The sequence below is a fragment of the Manis pentadactyla genome, chromosome 2 (genome assembly GCF_030020395.1).
Source record: "Manis pentadactyla isolate mManPen7 chromosome 2, mManPen7.hap1, whole genome shotgun sequence".
Lineage (NCBI taxonomy): Eukaryota > Metazoa > Chordata > Mammalia > Pholidota > Manidae > Manis > Manis pentadactyla.
Genome location: NC_080020.1, coordinates 200,940,714 through 200,960,241, shown reverse-complemented (window position 1 = coordinate 200,960,241; position 19,528 = coordinate 200,940,714). Strand labels below are relative to the sequence as shown.

Below are 19,528 nucleotides of genomic sequence, written 5' to 3'. Positions count from 1 at the left end.
TTGCCCTTCTGCCATCAACAACTAGAATACTGGACAAAATGTATGAAATTATTGTTTTTAAACATTAGACATGGACAGTGCAGAACTGCTGACCCCTGAAAAAAAGGAAACAAAGTAAGCCTTACAAGTATGTCAGACTACTACCTAGAGGCAATTTCCATGCCTAGCATAGAAAGGGGGAACCAGAGCTCAAGGTCTTGCTGAATTGAAAAGATGAAAATTCCAGGAGTCCACAAAAACAACCCATTTAGCTAATAAATGGGTTCAGTTTGGTTGTAGAATAAAAGATTAATATACAAATATCATTGCAGTTCTGTAAGTAGCAATGAACAATCAAAAATTGAAATTAAAAAAATGATTCCATTTACAACATCAATAAGAATAAAAGAGGAATAGCTTATTTAACAAAGACATTCATGATATATATGCTAAAATCTACAAAGTATCATTGAAAGAAAGAGAAGATCTAAATACATGGAAGGACACCCTGTGTTCTGATCTGAATATCTGAAAACATAATATTGTTAAAATGGCAATACTCCTAAAATTGACCTACAGATTTAATGTAGTATTTACTGAAGTCCTAACTGATTTTTCTTCTTTTCTTACAGAAATTGACAAGCTGAACCTAAGCTTTGTATGATAATGTGAAGAGATTCAGCTGAAACAATGTTGAAAAGAACAATCTTGAAGGACTCACAATTCAAGTTACCACAATGTGATGACAATCAGGACAGTGTAGTCCTGGCCTGAAGACAGACAAATAGATCATTGGAGTACAACTGTCAGTCCAGAAATAAATCCATATATTTATGGTCAATTGGTTTTTTTGATCAGGATGCCAAGTTCAATGTGGAAAGAATAAGTCTTCAACACGTACTGCTGAACAAATGGATAGCCACATGCAAAAGGATGATGTTAGTCCTGTACTTCACACCAAATACAAAAATGAACTCAAAATGGATCAGAAACCTAAATCTTAAGAAGAAAACATGGGTATAAATCTTTGTGACCTTGGATTAGGCAATGGTTTCTTAGATATGACATCAAAAGCACAAGCAACCAAAGAAAAAAATAGATAAATTGGACTTCATCAAAACTTTTGTACATCAAAGGGCATTACCAAGAAAGTGAGGAGAGTACCTAAAGAATGGGAGAAAATAATTGCAAATCATATATCTGATAAGAGATTAATATCTAGAAAATATAAAGAACTCTTACAACTCAAGACTAAAAAGACAAATAACCCAATTTAAAAATGGGCAAAGTATCTGAACAGACATTTCTCTAAAGAAGATATACAAATGGCCAATTATCACTGGAAAAGATACTCAACATGATTAGCCATTAGGAAAATGCAATTCAAGAGCACAAACAATTACCACTTCACATCCACAAGGTGTGAATAAAAGAAGAAAAAGGACAATAATAAGTGTTGCTGAGACTGTGGAGAAGCTGGAAACCTCCTACATTGCTAGTGGGAATATAAAATGGTGCAGTCTCCTTGGAAACAGTTTGGCAATTCCTCAAAAAGTTAAATTTAGAGCTGGCATACAGCCTAGCAACTGTACTAGGTAAAAACCCAAGAGAACTGAAAACATATGTCCCCACAAAAATTTGTCCATGAATCTTCATAGCAGCATTATTCTTAATAGCCAAGAAAGTGGCAACAGCTCAAATGGCTATCAACTGATGAACTGATAAACAAATGTGGTTTCTATACAATGGAATATTATTCAGCTACAAAAAGCATGGAGTGCTGATTCATGCTATAACATGGATGAACCTTAAAAACATTATGTTGAGTGAAAGAGTCCAGACACAAAAGGGCATATATTGTATAATTCCATTTATATGAAGTGTCTAGAATAAGCTTTCAAAACCAACTTGCTTATAGCTAATTTAATTGACATGGGCAACTAGTTTCAGATTATCTGTGATGAGGGGAGCTGGAGTGGGGCAGGATGGGAACCCATAGCAAAACTGAAATCACAGATGTTCAAACACTGCTCATTTGGACAGTATCTTCCTCCTGGGGCTGAGAGCCCAACTCTCACACTGTTATGAGGCCCTTACTTAATTTTGGTCATGGAAATGGGCAGTGGATCAAGAACCAGTAAAGCTTGACTATTTCCCTAACCAGCTATGTGACCTTGAGCAAGTCACTGAATTGATAGTTTCCACTCCACCTACTGATTAAACAGTATCTAAATTCTAAAATTCTAAGAATTGTGGGGCTATGTACTTGGCACCAGGCTTGGAATTCATGAGGGGAACTGCCATACGAACACAGCAGTCTAAGGACACATCCTGTATTCTGACTTTCAAAAGGCAGCTAGGAGGCATCTGCTTATTTCAGGAGCTGTTCCTTGGCAAAGATGCCTTGGCCAAAACATCAGTTCAGGAGACAGTCTCAGTGTTTTGGACAAAATCAACAAATTTATTGACAACAAAGCCTGTGATTTTTTTCCTTCAAATTTCATAGCTGTGGGCTCAGAAATGCAAAGTCCCCAGAAGACTCTAAAGATACCTTCTCACTTCCCTTTTATCTCCCAGGCTAAGAGAATAGCACCAAGTGTGTCACATTCAACACATCTGCATCCAACACTGATCAAAGTGCATGACCGAGGAACAGATAAGAATTGTTTTCAATTTGTTCAGGTGGAATTGGTTAAATTTAACCTAATTAGACCCAATAATCAAAGCAGGTGTTTGTAAGTTACCAGTGTTTTTATTCTATGTAATTGTTTGGCTGTATTTCCCACAACTTAGGTAAAGGAAGTTACTATGTCATAAAAATCATTGACCTTATATGTATTCATGTCATACATATACTATTAATGTTCTAGGCAGTACAAACATAAGGCATTGTTGAATACTTCTCACAGATTTTACCATTTAACCATCATCAACATCTAAGCTGGCCTTTGGGAGAGCTTACATTACCTAACTTCCATCAAATAAATACCAGCAGTAATAAATGAGAGCCTGCCTTCTAATCTTACATTGGTCTTCAAAGCACAGTGACTTGGCGTTTAGACTATTAGGAATTCTGACTTCACACTCACAAGCTGTTCACTTTGAAGGCATTTAGAAGAAAAATAATAACAATAATAAAAGTTGCATTCCAGTAAAACAAAATGTTTATTGCACTTGGCAGAATGATGAGCTCTCAACTATAAATCCCAACGAACAAAGAAACCACAAAGCGCAGCCACCAGCAGCCTGGCCCTGGGAAATGTTTGGTACAGGGGCTATAGGTCCACTTTCAAAGGGAAAAATGGCAGGTGGCTGCTGAGGAACGGTCAAGACTTCTCTTTCTAGCAACTGCTCCAGTCCCGGGTATGCTCTCTTGTTCTGCCACACCCCCTCTGGATGGAAGACAGAAATGCAGGCAAGAAAATCCCCATAGCTTGTGATCTGGAAGTTGCCATAAAGGAGATCCTTCTCTGAGGCCTGGGGGTTCTACAGGAGGAGCAGAAGCCTGGGAAGCTGAATCAGCAAAGTGGGTTCTAGGGCAGCCCTCCCTGAGATACTGGTGGTTTTCCTGAGCTGGTCTTGACTGTGCTGTGGGGCCATGGTATAGGTGGCTGGAGAGCTCAGGCTTTGCTATCTTATGACCCATATGACAATGGGCAAATCTCTCTGTGCCTCAGTTTCCTCATGTCTGAAATGAAGGGCCACCCACCAGTACCTCCTTCATTAATACACACAAAATGCTTGGTATAGAGTTAAGTGCTCAATAAATGTTGGTCATAATTATTACGACCCGTACAAGGAAGATATTGAAAATGTTTCCTGAAAAATGAGAGTATGTTGGGCATCCTATATACACTTCAGAGGTAGAGAACTATTCTTCTGAGATCCTTATGTGACGTAGAGTAGCACAGATAAATCCTCCTTCACCGTGAACATTTCTATGAAATTGTTATGATGTCATTTCTTTGGGATTAACTAACCCTCTTGAAGATTAGTACTTCAGTATATTATACACACATATAATTATAAAAGGAAGAAACCAGGTTGCATAAAATTGGTAAAATGAGGCTAGAAAAGGAAAAAGCCCACCAAGAGATCTTAAACTGAAAGTCATGAAGTGCAAATAGGTAAGATATTTGTTTAAATATTTGGTAAAAGAAAATGTTCAACTCAATAGCTGTGAAAAACACAAATTTAAGGGGTGTGGGCATAAGAGAGAAATAGAAAGTCCATCTCTCAGAATAAAGGGGGTAAATATTTAGTTAAGCCTCAGATAGCATTTCAGTAAATACATATTTCAATGGAAAATTTCCAGTCCAAGAGCAAATAAGTGAAGATGGTTTAAAAAGAGAAGGAAAGCTCTCTGCTTGCACGTCCCTGCCCAGGCCTGTACGCCAGTCTCTGCGTCCTTGTGGTAGTTGGGTTTTTTCTTCCTCATCCTCCCAGTTCCAACTGGAGACTATAATTTTCTTTCCAGCAGGAAACTGATATATACTAATGATGACAGCTGGATTCAGAAGGAGAAAAAGAATACAGGGGACAGAGAGTCCTTGTGGGTTTAAATCACTTTAAAACTCAAAACAAAACCCCCAGATTTGGAATTTTTAAAACCTAGTTAATGGCTGAGGAAACCTCAAATGATTGGGAAGTACTAAGATAAAAGTCTGAATTACACAAAACACATCATTACCTTAAGCTTTCCTAATCATCTTCTCTGCGTTTCCCTTTTGCTGTTCTCATTGTTTATGCCCCCCATCCTTCAATGTGGTTCTGAGACATTTTAGAGGTAGGAAGGGCCTTCCAATTTCACTTACTGAATAAAAAGTATTTGAAAGGAGATGGGTGGATCCTTCTCCATTCAAAAAAGTTTTCCTGAAATTTTGATATTTACTCCCTTTCTTTTGAAATAACGAATTTGATACATTTATTGTTGAAAGTCATGTACATACAAACATATGAATAAAACAGAGTTATGTTGTGTAAAATGGAAAATAAGAGGGAGAAACCCCCCTACAATGGTACCAGTCTAATACAACCATTTTTAGCATTATGCAGCCTTCAACTTCAGTCTGGTCCTCCACTCCTACCCCACCCCTAAACCTCCAGTACTGATTATCACAATGCCTGGACAAATCTCTTTGACACTCTAGGAATGAATTTTCTATTTTTCAGTGACAATAGGGACTTAGCTTCATAAGGGTCTTAATAATCCTATGAGGATGTGGGCACAGAAAGAAATGTCACCTTATCTTAAAACCCATGTGACTCCATTCTCTGTCTTCTATCCTCCAGTCATTTCCTTGTCTGCAGGGTCAAGTCCAAGCACCTTAGACTTTGGCCTATGAGGCCTTCCCTGATTGAGTCCCTGCCTTCCCAGCCTCACTTCTAGTCACAACTGACTGGCCTTGAACCCAACACTCCAGTCACACCATCCTGGCTTTTGAAGGCTGTGCTGACTTGTGCCTCTGTGACTTTGGTTCTGACTACAGTGCACCTTTCCACATTACCCATCTGGTGAATCTCTACTCACCCTCAAAACTCTGCTCAACCATCTCCTCCTATAAGAAATACTTACTGCCCTCACAAGCAGACATAGCCTTTTACTCTTCAGTGCCTCAAATGTATCCCATACATGCTTCCTTTATAGTATCTGTAATTCCTTACTGCACCTACTTATCAGCCAGGACATTATGCATGTGTATCTCTAAATGTAGGTACTCAACACATCTGATGCTAGCATGCCATGTCTGATGAATGAAAAAATAAATAAACAATGACAAAAAAGTACCCTTCTCTGGATCTGTCAGAAGGGCAGAAGCATCTCCAGTCAAGTGAATTCCAAAGTGGATTACTGACATTCTATGCCAGGTATGCATGCTACACTTCATTGTTTTCCTAGGAAAACAGGCATTTTTTCCTTTCTAAAGATGTTTAAGAATATGAGGAGAATTGTGAGTGTGAGGGGTAGAGTATAATTTGCCAGGCTATAGGAGACTAGATCAGATGCTTCCAGCTAATGATAATGATAATGATTTAATAATAATATTAATGGAGCTTCTCAACTATGGTGTTGGAATACAAGGCCTCTGGAAAAAGACTGACCCTGTGTTTTCCTGAGAAGGTGAAATAGTTCTGGTTGAATCAGTAGCAAGGCTACTTTGAAACCTGAGGACTGTCCAGAGTTGAAAAGCTTATGCCCATTCTGAATAATCAAGGATTATTACTAAACTTGGGTAAAATTAAAAAATATATATTAATGGTATTCAGTATTTATTGAGCACTTATTCTATGCAGTGTAAAACACATTCTTCACATGGGACTTTCCACGTTATCAGGTGATAACCACTTTTAGATGTAGATCCTATTATTATCCCCATTTACAGTAGAGAAAAAGTGTCTCACAGGAGGTTAAATGACTAGCTTAAGGCCACAAAGGTAGTAAACAGCAGACCTAAGATTCAAGCCCTCGGATCTGGCTTCAAGGCCTACGTGGTACAGCTCCTACTCAGCTTTCTGACCTAATAATGGAGGTAGATATAGATATGTATTTATAATCATATACACATGACATAAACACCTGATTTGAATTCTCAGAAAATGAATTTACATCTGATTGATGCATGAGTTTAAATAATACTTTTATCCAGATGACAACTATTACTATTATAAAAACTGAGGAAAACTCTGTATTTCAGTCAGTTAATGACAAAACCATTTAATGAGGGCCTGCTATGTGCTTAGCTGGGGGACAAAGAATCTAAGACATGGTACATTCTTTCAAGATACTTCCAAGGTAAAACTATAATGTCACGAGATTATTTGGAAATATTGGAACCCACACATATTGAAATCTACACATCCAAATAAGTTATCACCTTGTTTGGTGATATACTTAGCTATTGCTCAAACTGCCTTTGGAAACAATTTATGAAACACATCTGAATATATTTCATTCCTTTAAAGCTCACAGTTTATTTTTATCCTTAACAGTGCTATCTAACTTAATTGCCATTTTATTTGACATTTGGTTAGTTCTGAAAATCTAGAGGAAAAGATTGTTACCACTGTTTGTGTGGATGTATTATACAAATACATACCTTCATATAGGTAGACATAGATACATACACACATATTATATCATTTGATTCATGAGGGCAATTCTCAAGGACTGCGCAAAATCAGTACCTCCCCAATAGGAACATAATATGAGCCATATATGCAATTTTTTATTTTCTGGCAGCTACATTTTTAAAAGTAAAAAGAAACAGGTGAAATTAATTTCAATAATACATTTTATTTAATCAAATATATAAAAATATTATCATTCAACATGTCATTGTAAAACTTAATGAGAAATTTTACATTTTTCTTTTCATACTAAGTCTTTGAAATTTGTGTATTTTGTTCTTACAGAACATCTCAGCTTGGATTAGCTACTTCTCAAGTGCTCAAGAGCGACATGTGGCTACGGACTGCCATACTAGACAGTGCAAGATAAAACACTTAGAGCTGTAACCATCATATTAAAAGAGGAATAAAAGTGCCCATCTCCTTTATATCTTACTTGGCAAAGTAATGACTTTAAGAGGAATAATTCATCAATGCAAGTGAAGTACTGTTGAGTAATACCTGACAACTATAATCACATTTAATTAGGGTATAAACTCTAAATAATGTAAGAGTTTGGAAGAAAAGATGATTCAAAAAGTCCAAAGTCACCTTCATAGAGGAACCCAACTCATCAGTAAAGGACAGGCAGCTGGAGAAGAGAGAAGGATATTTTATAACATTCAAGGGCTAACCTTTCCAGAAAAGGAATAGTGGTACTAATATGCCAAAAAAATACGCAGTTCAAATGAACTGATGATTATAGTCAAGCACACAACTCCAACAGGATCCCAAAGAGTGGACTTCCAAGTAGTGAGGAACTCCTTCACGGCCAAGGCCCTTTACAGGCTAAGCAGAGAAGCACTATGTAGCTAGGCAGCATTTGGAACTGAAATAAAGTGGTGGAAACCCAAAACAGCTTCCTGGTAACATCTGATTTATAATCTCTGGACCCCCATTAGCTTAAGCTTAAAATAAAGTGGACACAGCCCTGAAGTCCCTTATGGGGTGACCTATAATTTATTGTGTAAACCCAGATACTTTCAAAAGTAAAAGGGGACACTATTAATAATTATGCTGGGACAAGAGGTATAAACCAGGGCTGCTTTATAGCTATAAAACTATACGATCCTATTCTACTAAGCGGATACAACTGCTACCTCTGTGCAGGGATATGGAGTGGAGGAAAGTGTAAGCATATTCTCAGTACCTCCTCATGGCCACAGGGGCTTTGTGGGCTAATACACATCGACCTGGGTGAGGCGGTTTCACACCTCCCCCTCAAAGCATTTTAAATTGGTTCGAATTTGGGAACAGGGTTCCATATGGATAAAGCTGGACTCTGACAGCCTGAATATATTTACTGAAGACAACAAATCATTGACAGACTAAATGTAACAGAGGAAAAGCCTGGCCTGCATGTACTCAGAATCTGACTTTGTAATTGTAGCCTCCTTTAGACAGGCCTAATCAATTAGAAGGGGCTGATTTTAACCAGTTGCAGGCTCATTACCCTGCATTCCAGTTTGTGTTGATGAAAATCAGTTTCAGTATGTGGCCTGGAACTCATGTACAGCACTTCCTGCGGCCTCTTATGTAAACACATCAAAAAATTTTTTTATTTGGAGTTGCCCTTCTCCCTTTTAAGAAAACCACTTTGTGAATCGTGATTAAAATAGAATACTTGTATGTGGACCTGGAGCCCATACCGGGAAATATATATGGACACGTATAAAGGAATGCATATAAAGTCAGAGCCTAAGGTAGGAAGGGATGGATTTCAGACAGTCAAAACAGGCTCCAGCATCAGATGGGTCCCGCTCAGTTATCTACACAGAATGGAACAGAATGAACTCTCAGTTATTGATGATTGTTCAAAGAAAATAAATGAAACAGGAAAGAGCCAAGGTCTTAGAAACACAGAGGTTATCTGAATAGAGTCCACAGCCTTCCCTGAATGACCAAATAGAAAATAAATAGCAAACTTCCAACTAAACAGGACAAGTTTCCTTGAGAAGCTTCTATGAGGGAACAATATGGCACTCTGTTTAATGTTGATCGTGTGGTTAGACTTATAAAAGTAGAAGCTAGGGGAGTGTGTGGTAGAGCCACTCAAAGCCCCACCTACATTTCAAAGACCTGTAATCATTCCAAAATATGATATAACTATGAGTCATACCTGGCTGGCTGCCTTTTGCAGCTTTGTCAAGGCAGCGAGTCAACAGGAAGAGAACATCAATATACACAGCTCTGGTCACCAAACATGGATTTTGCCTAGAAAGGTAAAGAACAGAATATCAATTGGCATTTTCTTTCTCTGAGGCCTGGATCACAGAAAGGAGAAAATGGAAATTTCTACCAGGCACATTATGAGGCTTAGGGAGTTACAGCAAATGCCAAAAACGAGAGAGTCACCAATGACAAGAACATACCAGCAAGGCAAGTGAGAAAGTGAAATGCCAGAGCCTACGGCAGAGGCAGAGTCTATGTGTCTACAAAGCAGATAAAATTCTATGCTATGGCTCTAAGTAAAATAAACTGAAAACAAAAACAAAAAAAATCAATATGCTATCCCAGTGATTTGAAAACAAGGAGATGGGGGTGAGGGGACTATATTCTTTCATTTTCCTTTTAAGTGGACAAATTTAGGGGAAAGATAATCAGTTATGAGTATCACTGATGCAGCATTTTAGAGGAAAATTGTATTCCCACGTGACAAACCACATCTATGGGCTTAAAATAACCAGCTGAAAACCAAACACGGAAGCAGTAACACAGACCGGCACAGACATTCCTCTCCCAGTAAATGGAATTTTTTCTTCTTTCAATAAATGGGGCAGTTCATTTTACTCTTTGAACCAACACTGGAAAAAGTAAGTGGGCTCAGGGTTAGGGGTCTAGATAAAAAAGGAAGAATGTAGACTTTCGTTTGAGAACAGCACTGAAGGTCCCTAGCTCTTGAGCCTGAGTTTGTACCGACCATGAACAGGGCCCAAACCTCCCTGGTGTGTTAATAATTCAGCACAAGCTGTAAAAATGGCAGGGACAGATGCAGGTTTGAATACTGGCTTTGCCATCTACTTATTATCTGTGTGACCTGAATCAGATTCCTGACCTCTCCAGTGGGAACCTTAATCACCTCACTGTGAGTCACTGTAAGTATCTGATGTGGCAGAGCAAACTAGAATGCCACCTCGGTGCCTGGCAGGGCTAGATGCTCCCTAAGTGTTCATTCCTTGCCTTCTCTGCCTCCAACATAAGAGCAAGGAGTGTCTTAAGTATTCTGACTAGTGGATTTCCACTTACTTAATCCCCAAATCCATTCTTCTCATTACCTATAAATGAACAGTTTTACTATTTCCCTAAAGTTTATTCTCACTCTTTCCTGAACCGCCCATATTCTAGGGCTGGCATATGCTGTAGCATGCAAAGCAAATCAGATACTCTTGATTTAAAACAAAACTCTTGTTTCAAGGTCTCTCTGTTGCTGACCCACCTCATTTCTGTCCCATTGACTTGCTTCACCTACAGTATCTGCTTGCTCACTGACTCCTACCCTGTGATAACTCTTTGTTTATATGTATATTTGTTTATACGTATACCTCATGTTTGGTCTAATTTCATACCTGCACCTATTTCTTTAAAACATTTTACAAAATAGGTAACACCATGCACGACATAAAAATAATTCAAAAAGTACAAAAGGGTAGGCAGTTAAAACTAAGTTCCTTTTCCAAGCCTCCCACCTCTACCCATATTCTGTTTGCCTGAGCAACCACTAATGATTTTTAGTATATCCTCCCAGACACATTCTATTCATTTACAAGCATCTATCTATAGCTACCCACTTGTTTGTCTTTACATAAATAGTGAGTTACTATATACTAAGTCCTGAGCATTACTTTCTTTCACTAATATATTTTGGATATCATTTTTTTAAAAACATAGAAATTGCCTCATTTTTAAATTGGGTTGTAAACTGCTCCATTTCATGGATGCACCAAATCCTTATTGAAATAATTTAGATTGTTTAGTATAACAATTTAGTGTAATTTATATTGTTTAGGTTGTTCAGCAAAGTTGCTGAAAACAATGCTGAAATTATATTTATTTATATATTTAATACATATCAAATATATATAACATGTATATAAATACATATATAATTATTTTTATATGTTCCTCAGTTTTGTGCATATGAATGCACACTCAGAAGAGAAATTCCTAGAAGTTAAATTACTGGATCAAGATATTTGTACACTTAAATTTTTGACTGATTTTGATAAGACACTCTACAGACTACCAATTTACACTCTCACCTGGAGTGTGTAAGAATTCCAACTCCTGGCACTTGTTGGCTCTTTCAGGGCCTAGGAGCCAATGCAGGGTGTTCCTGTTCAGGCCGCAGAGGCAGAAGGGAGCCCATTGGAGGCACCTCCCCAGGCACTGCTGCCCTTGCTGACTACCCAACCCTCTGGCTGCCCATGTCATGAGTGACACCACAGTGCCAATGCCCCCAGGCCAACAGTGACTCCACAGTGGGCTATGTGTTGGGGCTTTTCTTCCTTATCACCCTAGTTAGGGAGGTGGTGGCTGTGGTAATGTGTGCCCAGAAGAAAAAGCAGGTTGACTGGCTTCACCATCACTTGCTTCCCATGTACAGCTGCAACCATGCTGAGGAGCTACATGAGGCTGAGCAGAGCTATTCCCTGATGAAGAAGGCCCTAGGGTGGCACATGGCTGGCAGAATAGCTACCAGCACAAGCGGATGCCTTTGCTGGATGCCAAGACATGATCTGACCCCTTGCCCTCATCTTCAGAGCCACGGGGTCCTGGGATGTCCAGGGCCCTGTGGCCTGCTCTTTCCCCCTCCTTCTTGCACTCATCCAGCTTCCCCCTGCTGGAAACTGGGTTTCCTTTCTTCCTCCCATCCACCCCCAGAAGCTCCCATTTTCTAAGTCCCTACATAGCAGCAAGCCCCCAGCATCACCTCCCCACTAGGCCTTCATCCTCTGTGGGCTGAGCCTACCCACTCCCAGATGCTAATGGGTTTTTCCTTCTGGGGTGGAAGGGTGGCTGGGAGATAGAGCTTTGCCCTTTCTGCAGGCACCACCTTTCTCCTATTTAGAGTTGTTTCCATGGTGACAGGGCCCGATGTATATATAGCATTTAGTGTACACACACACACACACATCTTGTAAATAAAATGTTTTGTGGTTAAAAAAGAATTCCAGTTTCCTCATAACCTGGCCAGCACAGTGTATTACTAAACCTCTTAACCCTTGCCAAGATTAACAAGTGAAAAATATTTCATTGTTTTAAACTGTAATTATTTTACATATATGAGGTTGACCATCACTTCACATGTTTTTCAAAAAAGATAACTGAATTTCCTTTTCTGTGAACTGTATTCAAATCCCCTGTCCATTACATTGTTAGTCTTTTCCTTATTGATTTGTAGGAGCTCTTTGTATATTAAGGAAATCTGCTCTTTGTCTCATGTGTTTCATGTATATTTTTGCAGTTTACATTTTTCTTTTAACTCCTTTTTTTTTTGCAATTTAAAAATGTTTAGTTTTATGCTGTCAAATATATTAATATTTTTATTTCTCTCTCCTAGTTACAAAGTCTAACCCTTCTCTAGGATTTTTCCTATGTTTTCTTCTAGTGATTCACAGTTCCATTTTTTTGTTGTAGTTGTTCAAATTTTTTACCTGTTTGGATTTTTTCCTCCCAATCCTTCTCCTATCTTTTGTCTCCAACCAGTTTTCCCCAGGTCTCTCAATCATAACTTCCTGTCCTTACTCTTTTACCCACTATGAAAAGCCCACAGTTTATGAAAATGTTTTTAATATTATTTGTAATTCTAGCCCTTCTGTTGTTTAGCAGGTAGGACTCCCCAACCCCCACCAACAAGGAAAGGACTACTCAAGACAGAAAGCAAAAAAAACCAATGCAGGGGGTTAACAAATCATCAGATATCCACCACAGGGTTGAGTAAATGGCCTGCAGATAGCAAATGAAGTGCCTCCTGAGCATCCAGCTAGGTTCTGGGAGGAGACACATTTGAGAACATTTCTCATCTCACAGAATTTTGTCTATAGTTATGGAGACAAAAATAACGACAAACTTTGGGACAGGATGCAAGGAGTTAGGAGGAAGAACATATTCAGGTGGACTGGAGAAATGGAAAAGGTTTATAAAGAGGTAATTCCAACTGGGCTGTGAAAGAAAATTTAGGTAGACAAAGTTGACAAAGAAGGGTATTTTGAGAGGGAGCACTAGATGTGGGAAGGAATTAGTCTGGCTCATCCGGGGACCTGGGGAGACCAGCTTGGGAAGATTAGAGAACGTGCTGAGCAGGTAGGAACAAGAACGAGGCAAGCCAGGCTTTCAGGAGATGGGATGCATGGTGCAAACTGGTACTTCTTGGTGTGACAATGCACTGTCTGCTCCCACATGGCCTCATAGAGGCATAGCACGCACCCTGAATGTTTTTCTGTCAGTGGAACCATATAGAACTATAAAGGGAAGTTTTTGGGAAACTGGTTTGACTTTCAAGTTTGATGGGGAGCCTAGTTTCCATAAGTTAATATATTTTTTTAAATTTCTAAATGAATAGAGGAAAGGTTGGCAGTCCTTAGAGCCTTGCCAGGCTGAAGTGTTCTGTATTTTCTCTTACCTAGCATGGGCTAGCAACCTTGCTGGCCTCCTAGAACACTTCAGGGACCTCTCTGACTGTTCCCATAAATATGAGGCTCTGGGCCAAGTCTGATGTAGTCAACAAGCTAATGGAAGGCTCCCTCAAATGCTGCAGCTTCTGATTCCAGGAAACAGAGAGGATCTGGGGCCACAAAGGAGTCCATCTATGGCTTTTCCTTCGAGACTGACTCAGAGAGAAATGTCTGGCCTGGAGCCCACTGTTCATGGCTCCACCCTTGAGGACAGCCACAGCCACATAACATCCCCGTCTGGAGTCAGAGTTGGGCTTCACTCCGAACTGGCTTCTAAGTCAGGAAAATATTTTTTTTCTCTTTCTTTTTCCTCTATTACTTGGTGTTTGTTCTGACTTGGAAATGGTACACTGTGAGTTCAGGGTGAGCCAGAGGTTTGTTCTCAGTCTGTCAAGCCACTTTGATGATGGGAATAAAATCCTGGGGAGGAGCAAGCCAGCTGGACAGGAAACCAAGCCACAGGGTTTTGGTGGGCTTGGGGATTTTTTTCTACCTCCAAATGGAAAAATCCTGGCATGGGGCATGGTATAATGAAGATTTAGTGTTTGAAAAAAATCAGAAGTGGTCAGGGTCTAACAGATGGGTTGAAAAACAGCATATTAGTGGCTTTACAAGGAGTAGCAAGAATTAGGTACCATGAGGACTAAGTTTACACATATAAAATTAAACGAAGGGCTTGTTAAGTTGCTTTCTTCCACTCTTTTTATCATTTGTCCCTTGACAAATATCTGCCCAAGAACCTGATTAATATGTTTCTGCTTGGGAAATCTCTGAACTTCATTAAACCTCCTGCCCTCTCTCCTGGAAGGTTGGGGGAGACAGGAGGCAGAGAGAGTAGGGCTTCCCAGACACGTCCACAATGGCTCCAGTGTCTAGAGGACAGCAGGAGCTCTTGGGAAATCTGTGATAAATTATTCACTTTTCCTGTCCCTTCCGGAATCACAGTAGCTGCAGAGATTTTTTAACTGAGGCCTATTCATTCAGAAAACATTAACTAGGAGGATACTGAGAGCCAGGGATAGTGCCAGGGATTGGAAATATGAAGATGAAATGATTCAGTGACACAGTCAGTGCCCTCAAGGAACTTAGAGTCCTGAATAGTGTTTTTTTCAAACTGTAGGTGATGACCCATTTTATTGGTTATGAAATCAACTAGTGGGTGGTGACCAGCATAACAGAAAGAAAGTAAGGGAGGGAGGGAAGTAAGCAGGGAAGGAGGGAGGAAGGAAGGGAAGGAGGGGAAAGGAGAAAGGAAGGAGGACTATATAATCAGAGTGGAACAAAGTAGTAAAGGTAAGTGTTGTTTCCTTCACTTGTTTCTATAAGGTCCTTGCCCAGAATGAATCTGTAATAAATTATCTCTGACATAAGATGTGAATAATTTATGCAATACAGTAATTTTATGTATAAATATTGACTGACTTGTTCTAACTCCTTTTTCTTTTCCAGGTACTAACCCTCCCTAAATTATACTAAATGGTATCATCAGGGTTATGTGTGGTATCCAAAATGATGGTGGATACGTTAAAAGCAAACATTCCTGAAATGAAATATGTGAAATCTTAAGTAAATTCCCTCTGTTGCATTTTTGTAGACTGTTTCCTATCTTCTATAGACATTATTAAAATTTCAAACTATGTAAGCTTTCACAGGTGTGTGTGAAACACACTGGTGAAATGTATTTCTTGCTCTGGGTGGCTGTCAAAATAACTTGAAAGCCACTAATGTGTGGGAGAAACACACAGCCAGTCATACTAGAGAATGGTGGGTGCCCCCAAAGAGGGGCTCACAGAGTGAAAATGAAGGATTGTGGAAGTGGGAGGTACTGGTCTGCCTGGGTGTGCCTGGCAGTCACGGGGCAGAGCTGCAGAATGCAGACCACAGACCATGGACAGAGTGACCTCCACAGAGGAAGCGGCGTGTTCAAAGACTAGGGCACGTGACAAGTTCAGAGAGAAGAAGTGCAAAAGGGGACCTGGGAGGAGACAGTCAGCAAGAAATGACAGAAGGCTGGTAACATGCCCCCAATGGGAGACTTAGGGGTGACCTTAAACAGCCACAGAGGCTCCACTGAGTCAGCAGTGGAGTTAATGAAGAAATATACTGGGTCTACCACCAGGCCCAAAATAGGCTGGAAAGAAGAATGCCAGAAAAAGAGAGAGGGTAGGGAGTAAGGGAAGAGAAGGCAGCGGAGAAGTCGGGGCAGGGGAGAAGAGAATAGAGAGAGAGAGCAAGCAGTAGCAGACAGAGAGGGGAAAATAGTCTATAGAATATGCTCCCACGTCCTGCCATGATCCTCACTTGACCCATGTCAAACCACACCATGTCCTTTATTTAAAACTCATTTCAAAGCCTGTCCTCCAGGAAACCTTCCCTGTCTAACCATTGGAAAGCAGCTTCCCAGAACAATCTGAATGGCTGATTTGACAGGTTATTTTAGTGACTTTCCTTTGGTCTTCCAGAGAGGCCATCTTTGTAGTCCTAGGCAGTTCACGGGCTCTACCATGCTAGCTGTCCCCGGACCAGAGCTGCCTCTCCTTACATTTGGCTGTAAAAGGAAGAGCTGCTGTAGTTAGAAACCAGGAGGTACTTCTTTGATGCAGGCCACATGAAGTCCTGTTCATGTGGAAGTGTAAATTAAATAAAAAGAACCTCTCTTTCCCTTCTGATTTCCATTTTTACCACAGGCCCCAGCCAGGCAACCATCATATGGCCTTCCTGGAGAAACAATAGGGGATTTGTTTAAATCAAGATGCCAAACGGTCATGAATTGCAGAATATGTATTTTTAAACAAGTTATTTTCCCCCACTGTAACATCCAGAATTGAGATCTGCGCTCGGGGCCAGTTGGCAGCAGCATGCAAGGGCCTGGCTGGTACCCAGGCCTGCTCGTTTACCTTGCCCTCCCCGAGGGGGATGTGATGGCAGAGGTGCATTTTTATGGTATGCTCCCACTGCCATCCAAGCCTTTCTTGGTCTAAAGCTTTGCTAGTGTTTATACTCACACCCACACGTACAAGCTGCCCTGACACCCTCCTACTTGGATTTTCCTTGTAAAGTGAAGCCATCTTCCTGCCCTGCTCTGGTGGTTGACCAATTTACAGAGAATTCTTACTGAGTTATAATGCATTCAAAGCAAGAGGCCATGAGCTGTGAGTCTGTCCTGAAAAGGGACCAAATGTCCCAGCCATGCACTAAAGAGCACAGGGGGCTCCCCTGGGAAAAGCAGCTTTTGTTTCTGGGGGATGTGAAAACAGAGGGCCTTAGCCACTTTACCAGAGTGCTGTGCAGGCACCAGGCAAGCCCCAGGCAGCCTGCAGACGGCACGGGGGCACCTCTTCGGTCAGGGCAGAAGCCACAGCCTCTCCTGCTTCCCTGGGAATGCCACTGCCCCAGAGGAAGCCCGCACCCTCAGTGCCAAGGCTTTGCCTTTTCCCTCCACTAAGGCTCACCTGCTTTTTCAGAGGACCCCCAGGGAGAGTCCTATACCCCCAGAGGACCTCATATTTTTCTGTCTTTCTATTAGGCATCTTTTTCTTATTAATGTACTAATACTTAAGTTATGTGCAGAGAATGAGGAAAAAGAGACCCTGTGTGGGGTTTGGGATTTATTCAAAGCCTGGGGAAACTGTTTTAGAGGGTGTATGTTTTTTATTCCTTTTATGAGTGATGCATGTTGCCCCACTCTGTGACTTGTTTAAAAGTAAAGTTTAATATGCTGCCAGAGAAATTGCTGGTTAATAACTTAATAAGTTATATGCTTAGAATTATGGGGGAAAAATAGTATCTAAGAAAACTTTTATTGTACAGTTTGTGGCTGGGAGGATATATAGCTTCAGTTATTATATAAAATGCTAACAGAAGTCCCCTTTCTTTTCAAACCTTACTTTCTCCCCAGGATTATAAAAAAGAATAAGTAAGTGTGGTGAATGCTAGAAGCTGCATGAGAAGTCTGTATGTAGATCGAAAGGTGAGAATTTCCAACAGCACAGCCAACAGAACTGTGCTAATGTGAACTTGGCAAAGCACACACTTGGAAATTCGCTCTGGCCATAACAGTAATAATGATAATAATAGCAACTGCACTTTATTACAAGTTTTATTTTCAAAAAACATTCCTATTTTATCTTTATAAAACTCTTAGGAAGGAAGAAAAATAGGCATTATTACTCCCATTTTTACAAACCAACAAAGTAGCTCATATAGCTTAAGTGACCTACTCCAGATCAGGGCAAAAACCAAGAATAGAATCAAGGTTTCCAGACAAACTGAGTCGATGTGTCCTAGATACAATCAGATGAAAAGTGAGATTCTGTGCCAAACATCAGAGCACCTTGCTTTGCAGCTCCATGCTCTAGCGGCGTGTGCTGGTGGCCAGTCCGCAGAAGAGCAAGGCTCCAAGAACAGCTGTTTCTGTGAGGGCCAACACAGAGGCCTATTTTCAACATGGCTGATTATGTTGATAAAGACTTAATTATCAAACAATAGATATCTCCTACATTTGCATAGCTCTTTTATACTTTCACACCCATCATCTCCAAGTCCTTCCCTGCCCTCATCTATTCACACTATCATTTTACAGATAAAAAATGAGGCCCAAAGACGTTGTGGGCCACATGTCATTGGTTAGTAGCAAAGCAGGGACCAGAACCCAGACTGCTAACCTCAGGTGTATTTGGCTTCTCTTCAACTTCAGCAAGGTACATACATAGGAGAGCAGCTTTTCCATTCACCAAGTGCCTCCTGAAGCGGCCTTTCCTATTCCTATTGTCATCCAGGCACACAGGGCCTTTGGGCTGGTGAGGGCCCCTTGCTCCTGAAGTTGTGTGGGAAGGTGTTCTTTCCAGAGGCCTGCAGGCCCCTCCAATTCAGCTGGGAAGCCTGGGCTTCAGTGGCAACTGAAGGGGTCAAAGGATGGTGAGGCTTTGGAGCATTTCTCTCTAAGCTGCTCCCTCAGTCCATTCATGAAATACCAGCCCATGTGCCCCAAAAGCTCTCTCGGAGGCAACCTGGGCCTGACCATACAGGACAAATGCACCAGGGCTGAGCCAGCCCAGTATGAGGGCTCAGAAACAGGAGGCCAAGTGAGACCTAAAGAGGCGCTCCTGTTGGGGCTGAACATTGCTTGAAAGCCTGTCCTTGAAGTTACTGACTTTGATTAAAGGTACTATCTCCAAAAGATCACTACTGAAAAACAGTTGTATGATCCAAGAAAAAAACTTATTTACATATTAGAGCTTAGTAACATGTTAGCATGAGTCATTGGTCAGATCAAGTGGCAGTTGGCCAGCTGAGATTAGATTTCTGAGGAAAGGGAGACCTAGAATAGCTAAGATTTGATGGCAAGAAGGTCTAGAGCATGGAGCCCTGCCCGACGACGGCAGTTCCTGAGATAGGGCTTTAGGCAGCCCAAGGGCATGGGTTTGCAGTATTTTCTGTGAGGCTGATCAGGCTGCAGCAGAAGGAAGAAGTGGGTCAAGAGGCAAAAAATAAATTTGCTATTTACATCCCTGGTCATCTTCAGAGCCAGCCACATCTGTCAAGTAGGAAGTAATCACCTGCTCCCTTGTGTCTACTTTCTTATCTACAAATACTGGTTTGGATTAGGTCTCTGTTTTGAAATAGTGGGTCAGGGTGCTCCTCTTAGTCCCTTTTGGTGGTGCCTGATGGGTGAGAGGCCATGTCGGGGGCCTCCAGGTCCCCAACCC

At 40.7% G+C, this 19,528-nt stretch overlaps 1 protein-coding gene and 1 pseudogene across 9 annotated transcripts in view; one reads left to right on the top strand and one right to left on the bottom strand.

The window, feature by feature from the left end:
• THADA (THADA armadillo repeat containing) overlaps nt 1-19,528 on the bottom strand; it is a 362,728-nt gene that overhangs the window by 84,500 nt on the left and 258,700 nt on the right. For 7 of the 9 annotated variants that reach the window (XR_005032689.2, XM_036925595.2, XM_036925596.2 and 4 more), the window contains one exon: nt 9,266-9,360. Coding sequence is in view for 8 of the 9 variants with exons in the window: in XM_036925595.2 (XP_036781490.2) it covers nt 9,266-9,360 (95 nt within the window). In the remaining variant the exon portion in view is untranslated. Of the gene's footprint in view, nt 1-719; nt 7,739-9,265; nt 9,361-17,901; nt 18,234-19,528 lie in introns of those variants that run through there. The other 2 variants (XM_036925600.2, XM_036925602.2) reach the window with 2 other exon arrangements.
• LOC130682598 (small integral membrane protein 29-like) lies at nt 11,271-12,188 on the top strand (annotated as a pseudogene).